General features: G+C 43.5%; 1 protein-coding gene across 1 annotated transcript in view; it reads left to right on the top strand.

Moving 5' to 3' along the window:
- Positions 1 to 18,065, top strand: part of SYNPR (synaptoporin) — a 100,125-nt gene that overhangs the window by 36,132 nt on the left and 45,928 nt on the right. Inside the window, exon 3 of the mRNA XM_069967931.1 lies at positions 11,455 to 11,579. Coding sequence (XP_069824032.1) covers positions 11,455 to 11,579 — 125 coding nt within the window. The remainder of the gene's footprint in view (positions 1 to 11,454; positions 11,580 to 18,065) is intronic.

Genomic DNA, 18,065 nt, shown 5'->3' with positions numbered 1-18,065 from the left:
GTTTAACGATTATCGGGTCGTGTAATAGGTCCAGTAAACGAGCGACGATCTAGTAGATCGCTGTGATCATTTACAGGTATTATTGGGCCCCCATCGGCCCGTGTAATACTACCCTAAGGCTGTGTTCACACTACATTTTTGCAATCCGTTTTTTTTTTATCTGTTTTTTGCAAAAAACAGATAGAAGAAACAAATGCATGTGTGTGCATCCGTTTTGATCCGTTTTTCCATTTTAAAAAAATTCATGAATCAAAACGGATCCGTTTTTTTTTGACAGACACAAAAACTTAGCTAACACTACTTTTGTATCTGTTAAAATGCATCCGTTATATCATCCGTTTTTTGCAAAAAACGGAATGAAAAAAATGGATTGCTAAAACGTAGTGTAAACCCAGTCTAAACACAGCATCTATCTATTTATCTACATCAGTCATGTCAAACTCCGGCCCGCGGGCCAAATCTGGACCCTGGTGCTATTATTTTTAGCCCACCAGGCAATTCAGAGTTTGAATTACATCTGGCCCTCCATGGCTACTATATAAGAGACTATGAGGGAGGGCTGGCTACTATATAAGAGATTATGGGGGAGGGCTGGCTACTATATGAGACTATGGGGGAGGGCTGGCTACTATATGAGACTACTGGGGAGGGTTGGCTACTATATGAGACTATGGGGAAGGGCTGGCTACTATATAAGAGACTATGGTGGAGGGCTGGCTACTATATAAGAGACTATGGCGGAGGGCTGGCTACTATATAAGAGACTATGGGGGACGGCTGGTTACTATATAAGAGACTATGGGGGAGGGCTGGCTACTATATAAGAGACTATGGGGGAGGGCTGGCTACTATATAAGACTATGGGGGAGGGCTGGCTACTATATAAGAGTTTATGGCGGAGGGCTGGCTACTATATGAGACTATAAGGGAAGGGCTGGCTACTATATGAGACTATGGGGGAGGGCTGGCTACTATATGAGACTATGGGGGAGGGCTGGCTACTATATAAGAGACTATGGTGGAGGGCTGGCTACTATATAAGAGACTATGGCGGAGGGCTGGCTACTATATAAGAGACTATAGGGGAGGGTTGGCTACTATATGAGACTATGGGGGAGGGCTGGCTTTTATATAAGAGACTATGACGGAGGGTTGGCTACTATATAAGACTATGGGGGAGGGCTGGCTACTATATAAGAGACTATGGGGAGGGCTGGCTACTATATAAGAGACTATGGCGGAGGGCTGGCTACTATATAAGAGACTATTGGGGAGGGTTGGCTACTGTATTGAACACTTGGGGGGCTGACTACTATTTGGGAGGGCTGGCTACTATATGAGACTATTGGGGAGGGCTGGCTACTATATGGGACCCTTGAGGGTCTGACTACTATTTGGGCACTATTGGGAGGGCTGGCTAATATGTGGGACAGTTTGGGTTGTGTTGGCTACTACATGGGGCAATATTGGGGGGGGGGGGCTATTACATGGGTTGTGGTTTAATCATATAGCAATTTATCATGTCATTTATCATAGTGCACAGGGCTGGGAGACACACACCACTGACAGGAACAACACACGCTGCTCTGACAGTGCCAGCACTGCCGCATTCAATAATTATCAAGGTTGGCCCGTGACTTTGTCCACTGTGTATTTGAGTTTGACACCCCTGATCTACATAGATGAGAGAGAGAGAGAGAGAGAGAGAGAGAGAAAGAGAGAGAGAGAGAGAGAGAGATGAAACAACAGTGTCTCCTTTCCACTATACTACTCAGGAGAGGCTGTTTTTCTGCCCTTAACCGGGTGATTATTGATATGTGTGATGTCAGTGGTGGGCGTGGTTACAGATAAGGTGTTAATGTTAAATCTTTCTTAAAGGTGTTATCCAGCAAAAAGTATGATAAGCTGATAAGTATGAAAAGACTTGAGAGTTTTAAATAGAAATCAATTACAAATCTATATAACTTTCTGAAGCCAGTTGACTAGAAAGAAAAAGATTTTCGCTGGACAATCTCTTTAACCAGAGTTCTCCTTTAAGCTCTATTCACTTCAATGGAACTGAGCTGCAAACCCACACCAAAACTAAGGAAAGGAGAGGTGATGTATCTACAAGACCGCCATACCTGTCCATCAGTCTTATCTAAATCCCGCCCCCATGCCCCACACCGGATTTACTGAGAGGTGCACGTCTCACAGTATATCTGTTCAATCTGAGACTGCCGTGTGTCAGACTGAGAAGTATGCACATGCTCTGGAGCTGGTGTAGAACTTCTCCATGATTTACGTGCCTATCAATCAGGCAAGCAGGACGTACGTTGGCAAAAAGTGGCAGATTTTTTGAGCAAACCAGGTGGATATGCCATATGTCTCCCAGGTGACTAAAGCCCTTTAACATACAATGCTACAGACAATCTGCAGCTATGTCACATGTGAATGGATGGAAGACCTGACAAGAGTGGGCAATGTATGTAGTAATTGTCTGTTTGTAGCGCCTCCCAGTAAAGTGCAGTACTGTACCTCTGAAACATATGTAGTAATTGTCTATTTGTAGCGCCTCTCAGACTCTCTTACTGTGAAAACATGAGCTGCTCCTTTGGACACCATGTCAGGGTGGCTCTGATTTTATTTTTCTGGTGTTTGTACTGTTCAGGACCCCGAAAAAACTCCTGTTACCTACATTGAAAGCTATCTTTAGCCTCCAGCAGCTGCTTTATCTGGGTCCTATATGGGATAACTTGCTTTATATGGGTTAGTTATCTGCTTATTTTTCTCTAATATTAATTTTTTCCTATTATAGCTGACATTTTGGGGGCTAGTTTTCCATAGAGTTATGGTCTCAAAATAGTTTTACCATACAGTGGTCGCCCAGGGACCAATTAATATTGTAAGTTGAGGAACCACTGTGCTTACTTTCCTTACTACTCCGCAACTGCTGTAACAAAGCTCGGAGATTGTGGTCACCAAGAGACATTGTTTACTCAGCGTCTCAGACAGGTGTATTTCACAAAGCCAAAAAGTCCAGTTATTAAGGAGAAGTCTGTCCAAAATGAAAAATGCACTACAGGTGGGAAGGGGGGGGGGGGTTGCGGAATAATAAAAATCTATACTTACCTGTCCCCATGCCCCTGCAGTGCTGCATCACCGGCCTCCAGAATCTCTTGCTGGGTCGTCACTACATCGGAACCCAGAAGAAATTGGAGGCTGTCGGTGAGCTTGTGACGCGGCACTGTGGGGGGCACAGGGACAGGTAAGTATAGATTCTTTATTATGTTCCTGCACTCCCCTGCCTGCAGCAGATTTTTCATTTTGGCCGGACTTCTCCTTTAAATAATCATAGTTGTTTTATATATTTTATGTGGTGATTCCATATTATCCCATATCTGTGATATCTGTGCAGGAAAATCATTACCTTATATAACATACATATAGAACACACTATTTTAGAACCTATTTCAGTTAACTCAATATATAAAAGCTATGTAACCACAAACCTGTATAGACCTGCATTGCTCATGAGAAAAGGCTATATGTGCTGTCCTAATAATTCATGCCTCATAGTTCACACCAGGTCACATGGCCACATATTTGCTCAGGCCCATAAAAGTCTTCAAAGCTCTAATGAAATGAAATGAAATGATCTATGCTTCATTAATATTATTAACATCATAGCTTACTAATAGTGACATATTCTGCAGGGCTGTGCAGTGCATACATTCATTCCTATCAGCCTCTGCCCTGGTGGAGCTTGCAATCTCTATCCATTATTTCCTTCCCACTAAGTCCTGTTTTTTATACACTTTGTGTTAAAAATGGGAATAAAAATGTGAATATCCCTTGAACAGTTTCTGCTTTGCCAGAATAGAAAAAAAAATCAATAATCATCATACTTTAAAGGGTTAAACCAGCAGGGATAATGTGCACCCACCATGAAGCTCCACAACATTCAGTTTGGTTTGTAGCTTGGAACTACTGCCAACGCTAATACTGAACTGGTCAAGTAGGAGGTCCAATGTGTGGAGTGTGGGCAGTCCTATGGTGGGAGCACTTGTTTACCTCTTGTATATGTACATAAGTATATAAGCTAAGTATATAAAAAGGGAGTTCTCCCATTTATAATTTACAGTCTGAAAGAGAAACAAGTGTTCCTCTCAGTGGCCATACACCTTCAATATCTCTCTGGCCCTTTCCATACATATGAATGTTTGGCATGTGTTTTTTATGGGTAAGGGAAGGATAAGCTGCCACCAGGCTTTCCTGGCTACGGCTTATCTGTCCAAGAGCAAAAGGGTTGGGTGGAAATAATCGAGCATGCCCAACCCTTCTCTATACCAACACCATCTATTGATGAGAGTCAGGAGGCAGCAGGTTTTGCCTGCTTTACTATATGGTGAATGGGTATCTTTAGGATAGAAAATCTCCAATAGCCATAGTTCCAGCATCATGTATGTTTATGATGCTGGGAGCTTGCACTAGTGTCCTGGCACTACTAGGGGCTGCCGCTGCTTGGTTTTTTAACCTGGTTGGTTGTAAAACATAAGGGGACCCCTATGTTTTTTTTTTACACGATAATAAAGGAAAAACGTGTAAATGCCCCCTTTGGTTTATAATCACCTAGGTAAAAACAGCAGCAGCCTAGTAGTACTAGGATGGGAAAGGAAAAACTTCAGATAGTTTCCACTTTTAGGCCGAATTCACACTGGGTGAAACACCAGCTATTCTGTGACCATTCTGTGACTGCATTACCAGCCGAATGATCTTCATTTGTGCTGAATTGGGATGCAGGCGCATCCATTTGTGCTTGCATCCCAATTCACTATAGCCGACAATGGAGATTGCAGCCGGAGCCGGAGTCACACTCTCCATTGTGTAACTTGTCAGGTTTGTGCGGCTGCTATTTATTGAGTGTATATACTATGTATATGCACTCCGGCCAGGTTTCTCTCAGACTGCAGTGCACATAATTTTTGTATTAATCATGGCCATTGTTGCAAATCGTCAACAATGGCCGCTATTAATACAAAACTTACGCTGTGTGAACATGGCCTTATACTGTAAACTGAGTATTAAAAAAAAAGACAGCAGTGATAATTTATTATTGAAATAAGAACACCCCTACACCCCTTGTTGACCATTCAGTGGATTCAGTCCACTGAATCCGACATAGTCCTCTGGATTGCAGCGTTTGTATTTCTTGTCTCCTGCAGCAAAACGGAAAACGCAAAGAGCTAGGGAATAAAGCACCAAGCCCATTGCTTCTCCTGACTATATCTAACAATCAGCAGAGGTCTGACCACCCATACAGCAACCAATTAAAATGGTGAACAATTCTCTAAGACACCTATCAGCACCAATGACTGTTTGATCAGATTGCCTTGAGGAAAGATGGGTCACTTGTTCTACCATAGTTGTCTTCAGCTATATACAGTATTGTCTCCATTTATAAGAAGGAAAGAATGAAGCACCAAGTAACATATAAGCTCCATTAGCATATGAATTATGTCACCCGGTGATATATTATTGCCTTCAGAGCCAGTGACAGAATACAGCATGAGTAGACGTATTGCGGTAATTAAATGTATATTTTGAGCCCATTATATAGGTCAGAACATGAATTTGTCCAGTAAAAAGCCGGGATTACGAGTTCACATTGTAATTAATTAGAGTAGATTAAGAAAACGTTACTTCTGCTGCCTGATACAATGTAACGATTGTTGTCATTGTATGACAAGGTGACATCTTTCTTAATTTCCCCAGTTCAAAATATTGATATTTTCTATTGACGCTTTATAATTGAGTTCATGAAACAAAGCCTTTTGAATAGCTAAGAAAAGGTCTAGGCTCATTGGTGGTGGCGGTCTATATAAAATATATATGTATGTAGCCTCGTATATCATCACCCACCAGTTTTCACTTATTCCCTTCACCCATACTCATTTACTTAACGTTATGGATGCTGATAATTGGGTGAGAATTCTATTAGTCATCCTAATGAGAAGCCATGAGCTGCAAATGTAGAACACCACATTGTGCCAACCTGCACACTTCAATATGAAGCGGTGCATTCCCCCAAATCTTGTTAGGAGCTGTGCACAAATCAGGATTCAGCCATAGATCGAGCAGTCTAGGCATGATGGGAACTGTAGTTTTGCAACAGCTGGAGGGTTCCCCATCTCTGTTCATGTCCTGTTGCAGCAAATCTAGTCTTAGGATATTTTTTTGGGCCATTTGACGGTCATCCTTTAGGGCGGATGTTATTCCGAAGTGTCATATTTTATAATGACGGACGTTATTTGTACAATTTCAGCCATTTATATAGAATAACGGACGTTATTTAGCCTCAAAATGATGGCTGTCCTTAAAGATGGCTGTCAAATGGCCAAAAAAAACTGCGTGTGAATATAACCTCACTGTGGAATCTAGCCTAACCCATAAATGACACAGGAAGTTAATATTTTGGGGTTCAGTTTTTTAATCTCTCCTTTTATAAGCCATAACTATAAGGCTATGTTCACACACATTTTTGTTTTTGTTTTGTTTTTTTGGCCGTTTGATGGCTCTCTTTTAGAGTGGCCATCATTTTGAGTTCTAATAACGGCCATTATTTCATAATGAAGCCCATAATTGTACAGAAGTTTGTAAAAGACGAATGTCAATGGCCAGAAGAAGATGGTTTGCGAACATAGCCTAATGGTTTTTCATCTACAGGGCATGTTTTTTTACTTGTCCAATTGTACTTTGTTGGGCTAAAAATCTGGAAAATAATTAAGTGTGAGGTGGAAATTAAAAAAAAAACAGAATTTAGCAAATTGACATGTTCTCAATATTTCTCAGGTTAGCATGATTACAAGAATACAGTTTCTATAATGTTTACTACATTATATTCTGACTGCTAAAACTTTTTAACTTTTTTGTCTATGAAGACATAGGGAGTCAGATTTTTTTGCCTTAGTCTGTAGTTTTATTAGTAACCTTTTGGCATTAATCTGACTTTTTGATCACTTTTATTTAACTTTTGTGGGATGTGATGCGAATAAAAAAAACTACAATTCTGCAATGCACTGAATTGATTGATCAGAGATCTGCTTATACAGTCAATCGAGCAGGGTTCGGTCCGTTTTATTCTGTTTTTTTTTTTTTTATAATGGAATTTAATGGAAAAACTGATCCAAAGCATTACACACAATGGCATCCGTTCTTGCATTCATTTTTTTCCAGTTTTTTTTCTCTTTCATTAAATGGATTCAATAAATGGACTGCAAAATCACAGTGTAAACCCAGCCTTAGACTTGCCCACCAAAGAATTAGAGGATCTTCCATTGGGCCTTGTCTCTAATACAATTATGGGCTTCAATAGTCAAAAAGACACTGTTTGAATTTACCTTGGGGGCCAACCACTTGCCATTAGGGTCTATTTCTTATGGTTTGATTCAAAAATAACTCATTATTCTTTATCGTGGCCATGTTTTATATGAATAGAATGTTGGGCGTTAGCTTCATGTCTTCTGGTAGGTCCAAGAAATCCCAGCCCAACTGGTCTTATTATAGGTAGGGGAAAAGATGCAATTGCATAGCGGTTTCCATCACTTTGGGGCTTCCACCATTCCTCTGCCAGCAGCTCTTTCTACACATCTGCAGTTATTATTACGGCCTAGGTATCTTTACTAATCTTGGACCGGTGTGTCACCACTAATGTGGATGATTGGTTGAACGGATGTAGTGGAAAGGTTCCTTGTGCCCTATAAACGTACGTTCTCATTAGACTTCTGCTGCCATGGATCCTATGTAATTTGCTAAATGTTTACATTCTTCTTCTCGCTGGTTGTTTTCTTTGCATCGTTGAGTACATTGTACCGGAGGCAGAATGTGAGGTGACATTTAAATGTCTCTGAAGTGGCTGCTTCTCTGCAGTTGCTATACATGATGTCAAATGTGGCAAAGTATTTTTCCGATTAAATGAATTCTGTTGTTTGATAATAATGGGATTCAAAGAGCACATGCAGTGCTCACGCTTCTTCTTACCTCCTGAGAGCTGATGCCACAGTGTACATATATTAAGAAATGTGAGGACTATATCTGTTCTATAACATATCCCTTAGAGCCACATTTACTGCTCCATGTCAGTTTCCTGTAATATTCTAGGCCTGAACAGTACAGGTCAGTATTGGGTCATCTGGATACATGACAACCTCATAAGTTATATATATATAATAATGAGGCGATCAATTGTGATTATAAAACAGAGCAAATTATCGCCGCTGATTTAGCACGGATTGTGTGGCCATCCAGAAGACTTAGAGTAAAAATCACCTTCTTAATACAAATTGTCATTTTTAGATACAAAATTCAGTTTTGATGAAATAACCTTATACTATTTAGAGCCTAATTTTTTCTATACAAAACCTGAAAAATCCCCTGTATAGGTATATGGTTAATTAAAGACTACCTGTAACTACCACTAGAGGGAGCTAAGAAACTTATTGCATACAGTTTTATTATTCTGTTAAATTAAGTACAAAGTATAAACAAATCCTATTCTTGGACTCTTTTTATGAAAGGGATTTGGACTTGTGTATCAGGAATTAACAGGGTTCCACTGATATTACATTTTACATTTTTTTCTAGAATTTCGGACCCATTTAGAAAACAAATGTTAAACCTTTCAAGTAGGAGCCTGAAATATGAAATCCAATTGATCTTCCACTACTTCAGAGAGTATTAGCCCATACTTATATAACCTGCATGTACCTGTGCTTTAACACCAATTATTCAATTATATTCAAGGTTAGTACTTATGAGTAGCCCTGCTTGGAATAGAGGCTGTGTGTTTTTAAGGGTCAGGATTGGATTATGGTCCATGCATTGAGGGTTAGTATAGTCAGGTCAGGCAGGCCCGTATCTGCCATGAGGCGAGGTGAAGTGTTTGCCTCAGGCGGCAGATAACACAGCCCTTGAGGGGGGCGGCATCAGCCTCTTGTGTCCTTATTATTACAACTAGTTACAGCTCAGTGCCCAGCAGTGTTTCCTGTCAGTTGCCTCATGAGAAGCGCTGAGGAGGCTGGAAGCCTCGTATTCACAGGTATTCACATCACATAAGACATAGATATAGTGTCTCCTGCTGTTAACCCTTTCAATAATGCAGAGTTATTATACTCTGCATCACTTACACACTGTAGAAAAGAAAAAGTTAACAGCAGCGGGGACGCTATATTATGTCTTCTCTGCCCTGCCGAACTCCGAGCTGACCTCAGCATAGTGCAAGAGCAGGAGAAGAGGCATCAAAGTAATGTTCTGCTCTGCTGTTAACTCTTTCTGTATTGCAGAATGTAAGTGATGCACAGTAATACTCTACATTCTGCAGTACTGAAAGAGTTAACAGAGCAGCCTGTTTTATGGCTCTTCTCTGGCTCCTGAGGTCAGAGGTCAGCAGTTGTAGATTGTTGTTTGTTTTGAAGCTCCCAGGGGGCCCATAGTGGCTCAAACAGTTAAAAAATCTGGTCACAGCACAGAGCACACTGTTATCTATAGTGCTGTCCCATACACACTGCAATGCTGCACTGTGCCTGTCCTGGATCTTCTCTCCCTGACTATTGCTCTGAGGGGGGGGGGGGGGGGGCGCTTTGTCAGTTTTCGCCTCAGGCGGCAGAAAAGCTAGAATCGGCCCTGAGGTCAGGCTAAGAGTAATAGTATTGAAGGATCAATGTCTGCCTTTGGTCCCAGGTCCTAATACCTGAAGGAGTTGTCTACTTTATAAAACTCTTATAAAATGTAGGTGTCCCATTTGTGAAACAAATACAGAGAGTGACAAAATGAAGTGATAATAAATCAGAGACCTGTACACTCCTGCGAGCAGTAGATTCTACCTGCACACTGTACTGAACATATATTTCTACACAATGAGAGCTGCAAGGTGCAGTTATTATCTCCAGCAGTGGAAATGACAGCTGCGGACATAAATAAGATTGGCTACTTAAAATTGTGTGTGACAACTGTACCAAGCTGAATGTGGGAACAGTCATATAGTGACATAGCTCATAATCTTTCTGTATCAATTTAATAGGACCCTTATGATAGTAAGATTATAAGAAGACTCCAGTTCAAACTATTAACATGCAGAACTGTTAATGAAAGGCAAAGTAAATCTTATATTTATAGTAATGATAAAACCCTCTAAGCCAGGGGTCCTCAACTGGCGGACCGTGGTCCGAACCCGGACCGCGGAGGCCAGCTGTCCGGACCCCTGGTCAGACCTCCTAACCGCCCCGGATCCGGTCCGTCCCGGGGCGGTTAGGAGGTCCCGCTCCCCACCGCACTGCCTCCCGCCCCATAGGCGTACTGTCCTTAGATGTCAGTACGCCTGTGGGGCTGGGGGCAGTGTCGGTCTGGCCCCCGGCTGATACGCGCTCTCTGGGGATGTTTCGGGGATTCCCCAGCAGAGCGCGCACCACAGACCTCAGTGTACGCTGCCGGCCTGTCCTTCCCGGAAGTGCAGGCCGGCGGCGTACGCTGAGGTCACTGATGCGCGCTCTGCTGGGGAATCCCCGGGACATCCCTACAGAGCGCGTATCAGCCGGGGGCCGGACCGACGGGAAGAGAAGAAGACAGCCGCAGCGGGGAACGAGGTGCTAGGTGAGTTGTTTTTGTTATTTTTTTTTTTCTGTCTGGGGGGGCATCTACAAGAGGAGAGCGCACAGGTGGACTATATACTACAGGGGGGACCTCACAGGGGGCTATATACTACAGGGGGAGAGCGCACAGGGGGGCTATATACTACTGGGGGAGCAACAGGGGGCTATATACTACTGAAGGAGAGCGCACAGGGGGGGCTATACACTACTGGGGGAGCAACAGGGGGGCTATATACTACCAGGGCAGTCACCCCCTTTTTACCTAATATCAAAGGCCTGGTGAGAGAGAAAAAAATGCCAGTTTTCCCGCTAATAAGCAGCAATTCTGTATATAAATAGTTGAACGTTTGTGACAAAGTAACAAAACACGTTTCCTACTGATGTTCAGCTCGGACCTTCACCTGACAATAGACCCCGGTAAGTGGACCTTCACTAAAAGTTGTTGAGTACCCCTGCTCTAAGCTGTTGCTGAAACTTTCTTTCCTTCAGACCTTCCTTTCCTTTGCTGCAGACTTGGTTATCCAGATCATTAGACAAATCTCTCCATTGACTTTTTACATAGATGCATAGTGCGTATGAAATCGTTTCTTATCCAGAATGTCATTGCCCTTTTTAAACCATGTTGTGCGCCTAGTCGACAGCTGACTGGCATTGGTTTCTACAGCACAGAACACATTCATTGTATTCTGTGTCAGTTACCTAATGTTATTCCATTTAATATAAAGTTATGACATTGTGTTGTGAATGGTAGCATTCTGTATCCACTTTACAAATATTTCCCTCTTCCTTTGCCCCGATGTGTTAACTATATTTTTCACTGTTCTTGCAGCTTTTTGCAATCTTTGCATTTGCAACATGTGGCGGCTACTCCGGAGAACTGAGAGTCAGTGTGGATTGCGCCAACAGAACTCTAAGCGACCTCCGCGTTGATATTGCCATTGCTTACCCATTCAGGTAACTTTTCAAAAAAAGTATAAATCACTGGATATAGCCTTGTTTGTATAAATCTACTTGTAAAAGACCAAAGAAGACAAGCTGGCCACATGTACTGGATAAACATCTGATAAATCTGCTGATTTCCGCACCTCTGGAATACCATCTAATGTGTACATGGGCCTCCTGATTCTCTCCCCGATGATAAACGTAAAGTTAGATTTCAACTGCCCCATCCTCTTATTCTTGGGGAGATATGACACTGCCTGAGGAATTGAGCAGAATCTTACAACCTTCTCTCCATTAAAGCTAAGTATGTCTGTATAGGTGATGGGAAAAGTAATTGTTTGGCTGACAGCTATCTAACGTATATGTACAGCTTTAGGCTATGTTCACACTAAATATATGTCCGGCCGCATATTTTTCGCGGCCGGACATATACGTGTAAAACTCCGGCCGGGATTTACGCAAGTTGCGGCCGGCTACATACGGTCCGCGAACTTACGCCGGTAAGCTACGTACGCTTCCCGAGCGGCGTACGTAGCGATCTGACAGCGGTATTTTACTAGGATATCTTCGGCTAGCCGCGGACACCCCACAGAACCTTTTGGATCGGCAAATCAAAGTGTAAAAAAGAAAAAATCACCACTCCGTACGGGACCGCATGTTGCGCTACAGGCGTAAGTTACAGCATTTCCGTCCCGAAACAATGATCTGGTTCATTTTTTACGGCGCCGCATACGATCCGGGCGTAAGTTCTTACGTAGTGTGAACTGTGCAGCCGTAGATCGTATACTTTCCATTGTACGCAAACTACGTAAATCTCCGTCCGCTTATTCACGGAGCTTACGAAACTTACGTAGTGTGAACCTAGCCTTAGGCTATGTTCACACTGCGTATGAATCCGTCCGTAGTGCGAACCGCGAATATACGCACGTAGTTTTAAAGTTGATGCGTTTGCTTGAAAGTATACGCTATACGCCCCGCACAGTGCACACTACGTATGAGCTTACGGCCGGATCGTATACTGTGCCGTGAAAAATGAACAAGACCATTGTTTGAGGACGGAAATGTTGAAACTCACGGCCGTGGATTTCCATGCGGTCCCTTACGAAGTACTTATTTCAGCCAAATTGAACTTGATTTTTCGATCCAAAAGGTTCTGTGTGGTTTACGGGGCTGGGCGAAGATTTCCAAGTAAATTACCTGTCTCAGATTGCTTCGAAACAAGCTAGGGAAGCATAACTGTACTATGGGCGTATGTTCGCGGTTCGTACGCATCCGGCCGCATGTCTATTTTCCCCATGCCCGTAGTTTCAGCCGCACATGTACGGCGGCGTACGATCTACGGACGGATTCATACGCAGTGTGAACATACAGTAGCCCCACACTAATATCTAGAGTTCTTCTCTTCTTCTTCTGTGGAATATGTGACGTCCAACGCTCCACCAGGATTATGGGAGGTCAGCTGGGTATTGATTTACACCGCCACCCTGTCCACATGGGCACAGGAAGACTGGTAAAAGCTGCCACCAGCTTCTCATTAAGATATAATAATACTATATCGGGCCAGAAGCCAGCCCAGAGTGGATAACGTTAGCTTGCGAACACAGGCGTGTGGGTACGTTGTTTGAAATAAAAGAACAGCCACAGATTAAATGGGATATTTAATTTCCTTAAGGGCGCACCAAACAACACACAATATAAACGGAAAAATATATGCAGTGGTCAGAGACAAAACTACAGGTGGTAGCACAGACAGTTTTGGCAATCGGTCGTTACCGTATTTTGCAGGTCTGGGTGGTAAAGCGAAGCATGGGAGGCATGTGCTTGCTGCATTGATTTTCAGGAACTTTTCCGATCTATAGTCATGGCCTCCCCGGACAAAGAACAATGGATCCTGCCAAGCCCCTGGTATATATATGCCTGGTCAACACGCCCCCCAGGTGTGGGCTGGTCTCAGCTACTCCCCCTTGGGCTTACAGCCCAAAACCCCTATAACCCCAAAGTGGGTCATATCTTCCTAACACCGGGTCATAGGGAGATGGTTTTGGTACCATTGGAGACCAAGCACGACTCCTCTACCCAGCTCGGTCTACCAGTTCTCTGGTAGTCAATGGAAAGACAGACATCCAATGCACACAATGTATTGAATAACGGACGTTTTTACAGCGGACGTCAAACTAATTCCATTTTTACAGCGGACCTCAAACTATAATGATCATTATATTCGGACGTCTTTTGCAAACAGCGGACGTTTTTTATTAGTTGTTCACACACAGTTTTTCTTTTGTCACCATTCTTTCTCCGTTTTTACTATTAAGTTCAATGGACTTTTCAATTAAGCCGCACCCAAAGGCCAATTAGTAACCCCAAAGTAAAATAATGTACCAACACCCGTCATTGCACTGGGAGGCCAGACAGCTAAATGACGTCAGTTATTTTAGACTCAAAATGATGGACGTCATTTTCAGCGGAGCTGAAAAAACTTTGTGTGAACATAACCATATGCAGGAGAATGAGATTCTTGCCACACCCCTTCCCCCACTCTTCAGCTGCTGATTGACAGTTGACTATACACAGGATGAATAGATAACTGCCAATCAGCAGCTGGAGGGCAGAGTTTCTGCTTCTCATTAATATCCAGGACTGCTGGGCTCATGCACAAAATGCAGAGGACTACGGATTGTCCATGCTATTTAGGAGGATATCTCTGAATCAGCTGCACAGAACATTGTAATAAATACATCATTCTGTTCAGCTTATGTCACTAGTTTGTGCTCCCCTTAGATAAACCTACTGACAGAGTCTCTTTAATATTTATATAGGAATAAATTATGGAGTGAAAGGTATAGAAACAAAAGAAGGTGCTAAAAGGTTTAAAGGGAAACTAACAGCACGTTAGAAGTAGAGATGAGCGAACTTGCCGGATTTCTGGTTCGTATGAACCAGAAATCTTGGCATCTGATTCCCGCTGTCTGCTTGCTCCGTGCAGCGGGTGGATACAGCGTAAGGAACGCCTAGAAAACTGGGATACAGCCAATGCCAATGGCGTTCCTTACGCTGTATCCACTCGCTGCACATAGTGAGCAGACAGCTGGAATCAGACGCCAAGATTTCTGATTCATACGAACCAGAAATCCGGCAAGTTCGCTCATCTCTAGTTAGAAGCATCCAACCTGCTGATATCAGACTATAGCGCAAGGGGTGCTGAGGATGAAAGTAAGTTTCTTACCTTCATCTTCGGTGCCGTTTTTATGTACTTTGAAGTTTAATCAGCATACTAATGAGGCAGTTTGGTGCACTGGGGGTGAGGCTACCATCTTCAGTGCACCAGTCCTCCTCAGTCCCGTCTAATGAATGTTTTTCAGTCACCAGAGTTATATCATCACTCAATATTCATTAGAATGAATTAGATGCTTCTAACCTGCTCATAGTTTCTCTTTAAAGAAGTTATACACCCATTACTTTATCTAGGTATCCACATAGTAAGTGCAGTCTTCAGAAGTTGGGTACCCATGGTATTTGGTATTGGACTAGATACGGCACCTCTCTATCAAATGTAAGACAATGTCGGTCTGTTCTATCACCTTAACATTTCAATGTTGCTAAAGTTGATCTTTTCAGTATAGTCTGCAGTTTTCGTATCACATCTATTATCATTCCCCAGGAAAGGCCATGGATTTATTGTTATATATACCCTGTGCTATTATCACCCAATCCTAACTAGTTAATACATTAAAGAGAACCGAAACCAACAGGGTGATCCCCGGTGGCTTCCGTCTGCCCCATCAGCCTTGAATGATAGATCTTCACTAGAGATGAGCGAACCTCGAGCATGCTCGAGTCCATCCGAGCCCGATCGTTCGGCTGAAGTTGGATAAAGCCCTAAAGCTATATGGAAAACATGGATATAGTCATTGGCTGTATCCATGTTTTCCAGACAACCTTAGAGCTTTATCCAACTTCAGCAGCCCCAGCTAATCAAATGCCTAACGATCGGGTTCGGATGGACTTGAGCATGCTCGAGGTTCGCTCATCTCTAATCTTCACCTATACCCCAACAAGGAAAGATCAATAAGTCAAGGCTGAAGGGTCAAGAAGAAGCCAATAGGAACCACCCCAAAGCAGCAAGATCCCTTAAAATTTAGCTTGGTAAAGCTGGCCAAACCTGATGATTTGGGCAAATTGGCTGATGATCTCCATGAATAGGCCCCTCCTGATTATCTCCCAAATATTGGAGAGAAGAATTGTTCTAACATGTCCGCAAGAGATAACTGCTGCCAGTGGGGTCTGACAGTGGTTATTCCCTTCTTCCCATTGAAATAAACCCACGTGCCTGGCCAAGATGAGTACACATAGAAAAGTCAGAGCAGGTAACTGTGTGCCGAATGAGTCCTCAGCTAACATTGAAGTAAATGCTGATAAATTCTCACATTGTACAAGATATTGCAAGAAAAAAGAGAAGTTCTACTCTTAGATAATGGTAGAATACATTTAGCTGTTGAAGTGGCAGCCATGGATTATAATACTTTAGAAATATGCAAATTAAACATAAGAATAAGGAAAAACTGCAACATTATTATTTTTGCAAAACATATATAATATAACATTGACATAATGCATATGGCTACCTATATGGAATATACTGTAGATCTGTGCATTCTGCTGAGCAGTACTTTGTGGTTATAGCTGTTATTGCCGTTTAATCCCTCTGTACTGCTGCTAATCACTGAGGCTGAATGTGCCGCCGGTGTCATGAACCTTCCCTCCTTGATGAATGACTCCCATTAGAGACTAGCAGTGATATAGGCCTTTCTTATAATTAATATCTCCATAACTGGTTGCTTGCATGACAATGATTAGTGCTTATTATTTGTATGGGATCTATGGGCACCTTGTGAGATCAGCTTTATCTCCCATCCGTATTAACTACAAAGTACACTGATGACTGATGATAGGGGAATGGAACCATCTGCAGTGATATGGTCCTTGATGCTGAATCAGCGCCACTCTTACGCAGAGGTTGCGTATGGGACTGCAGCTCAGTCTCTTTCACTTGAATGGGTATAAGCTGCAATACCAGTCGCAGCATATAGAAAAGAGTGGAGCTGTATATCAATGTACGTCCAGGGGCAGTCTTGGCATTTCTGGGGCCCCAAGCGAAGTTATGTCTGGGGCCCCCCCCTCGACACGCGTTCCAAAACAATAAACCGCTGTGTGTTGCCCCCAGTAGTATATGCCCCTTGTGTGCTACCGCCAGTAATATATACTCCTTGTGTGCTGCCCCCAATAGTATATACCCCTTGTGTCCTGCCCCCCCAGTAGTATATACCCCTTGTTTGCTTCCCCCAGTAGTATATAGACCCCTTTGTGTTCCCCCAGTTATATATAGCCCCCCCGTGTGATCCCCCAGAAGTATATAGACCTCCTGTGTTGTGCGCCAGTTGTATATAGACCCCCTCTGCGCTGCCCCCAGTTGTATATACCCCCTGTGTGCTCCCCCACTAGTATATAGGCCCCCTGTGTGCTCCCTCAGGGGTATTTTGCCCCCCTGTGTGCTCCCCCACTTGGATATAGACCTCCTGTGTGCTTCCCACTTGGATATAGACCCCTGTGTGCTCCTCCAGTAGTATATAAACCCCCTGTGTGATTCCCCCAGTAGTATATAGACCCCCTGTGTGCCCCACCAGTATTATATAGACCCCTTGTGTGCTGCCCCAGTAGTATACAGACCCCTGTGTGCTCCTCCAGTTATATATAGACCACCTGTGTGCCTCACAAGTAGTATATAGTACCCCCTGTATGTTCCCCCAGTAGTATATAGACCCCCTGTGTGCCCCACCAGTAGTAAATAGACCCCTGTGTGCTCCCCCAGTAGTATATAGCCCCCCTGTGTGCTCCCCCACTTGGATATAGACCTCCTGTGTGCTCTCCAAGTTGTATATAGACCACATTCTGCTGCCCCAAGTAGTATATAGACCCCCTGTGTGCTGCCCCCAGTAGTATATAGACCCCTCTGTGAAGCCCCAGTAGTCTATAGCCCCCCTGTGTGCTCCCCCTGTTATATAGCCCCCCTGTGTGCTCCCCCCATTTATATAGACCCCCGATGTGTGCTCCCCCAGTTAAACAGACCCCTGTGTGCTCCCCCTCCCATATAGTATATAACACAATAAAACAAACACTTATACTCACCTGGGTCCGGGCGTCTCCTCTTCTCTTCACTCTTGTGGCCGCAGGAAGGGTTTTCCCTGCGATCACAAGAGGCCGCACTCCCCTTGTCCTGGTGCCGATGCTCCAGTGATGTCACTGGAGCGCTGGCACCACAAGGACAAAGCTACCACTTGTGACCGCAGGGAAAACCCTTCCTGCGGCCACAAGAGTAACTGACAGGAAGGGGGCCAATGTCTCCCGCCCTGTCAGTGCTGCTGCATGTAACTATGAGCGCACATTACGAGTGCTCATAGTTACAGTTCAGATGGCAGCAGCGAGCGGGGCAGCGGCCCT

The sequence above is a fragment of the Dendropsophus ebraccatus genome, chromosome 4 (assembly GCF_027789765.1).
Source record: "Dendropsophus ebraccatus isolate aDenEbr1 chromosome 4, aDenEbr1.pat, whole genome shotgun sequence".
Taxonomy (NCBI): Eukaryota; Metazoa; Chordata; class Amphibia; order Anura; family Hylidae; genus Dendropsophus; species Dendropsophus ebraccatus.
The sequence above is the reverse complement of the archived record's forward strand: the minus strand, read 5'-3'. Positions and strand labels throughout refer to the sequence as shown.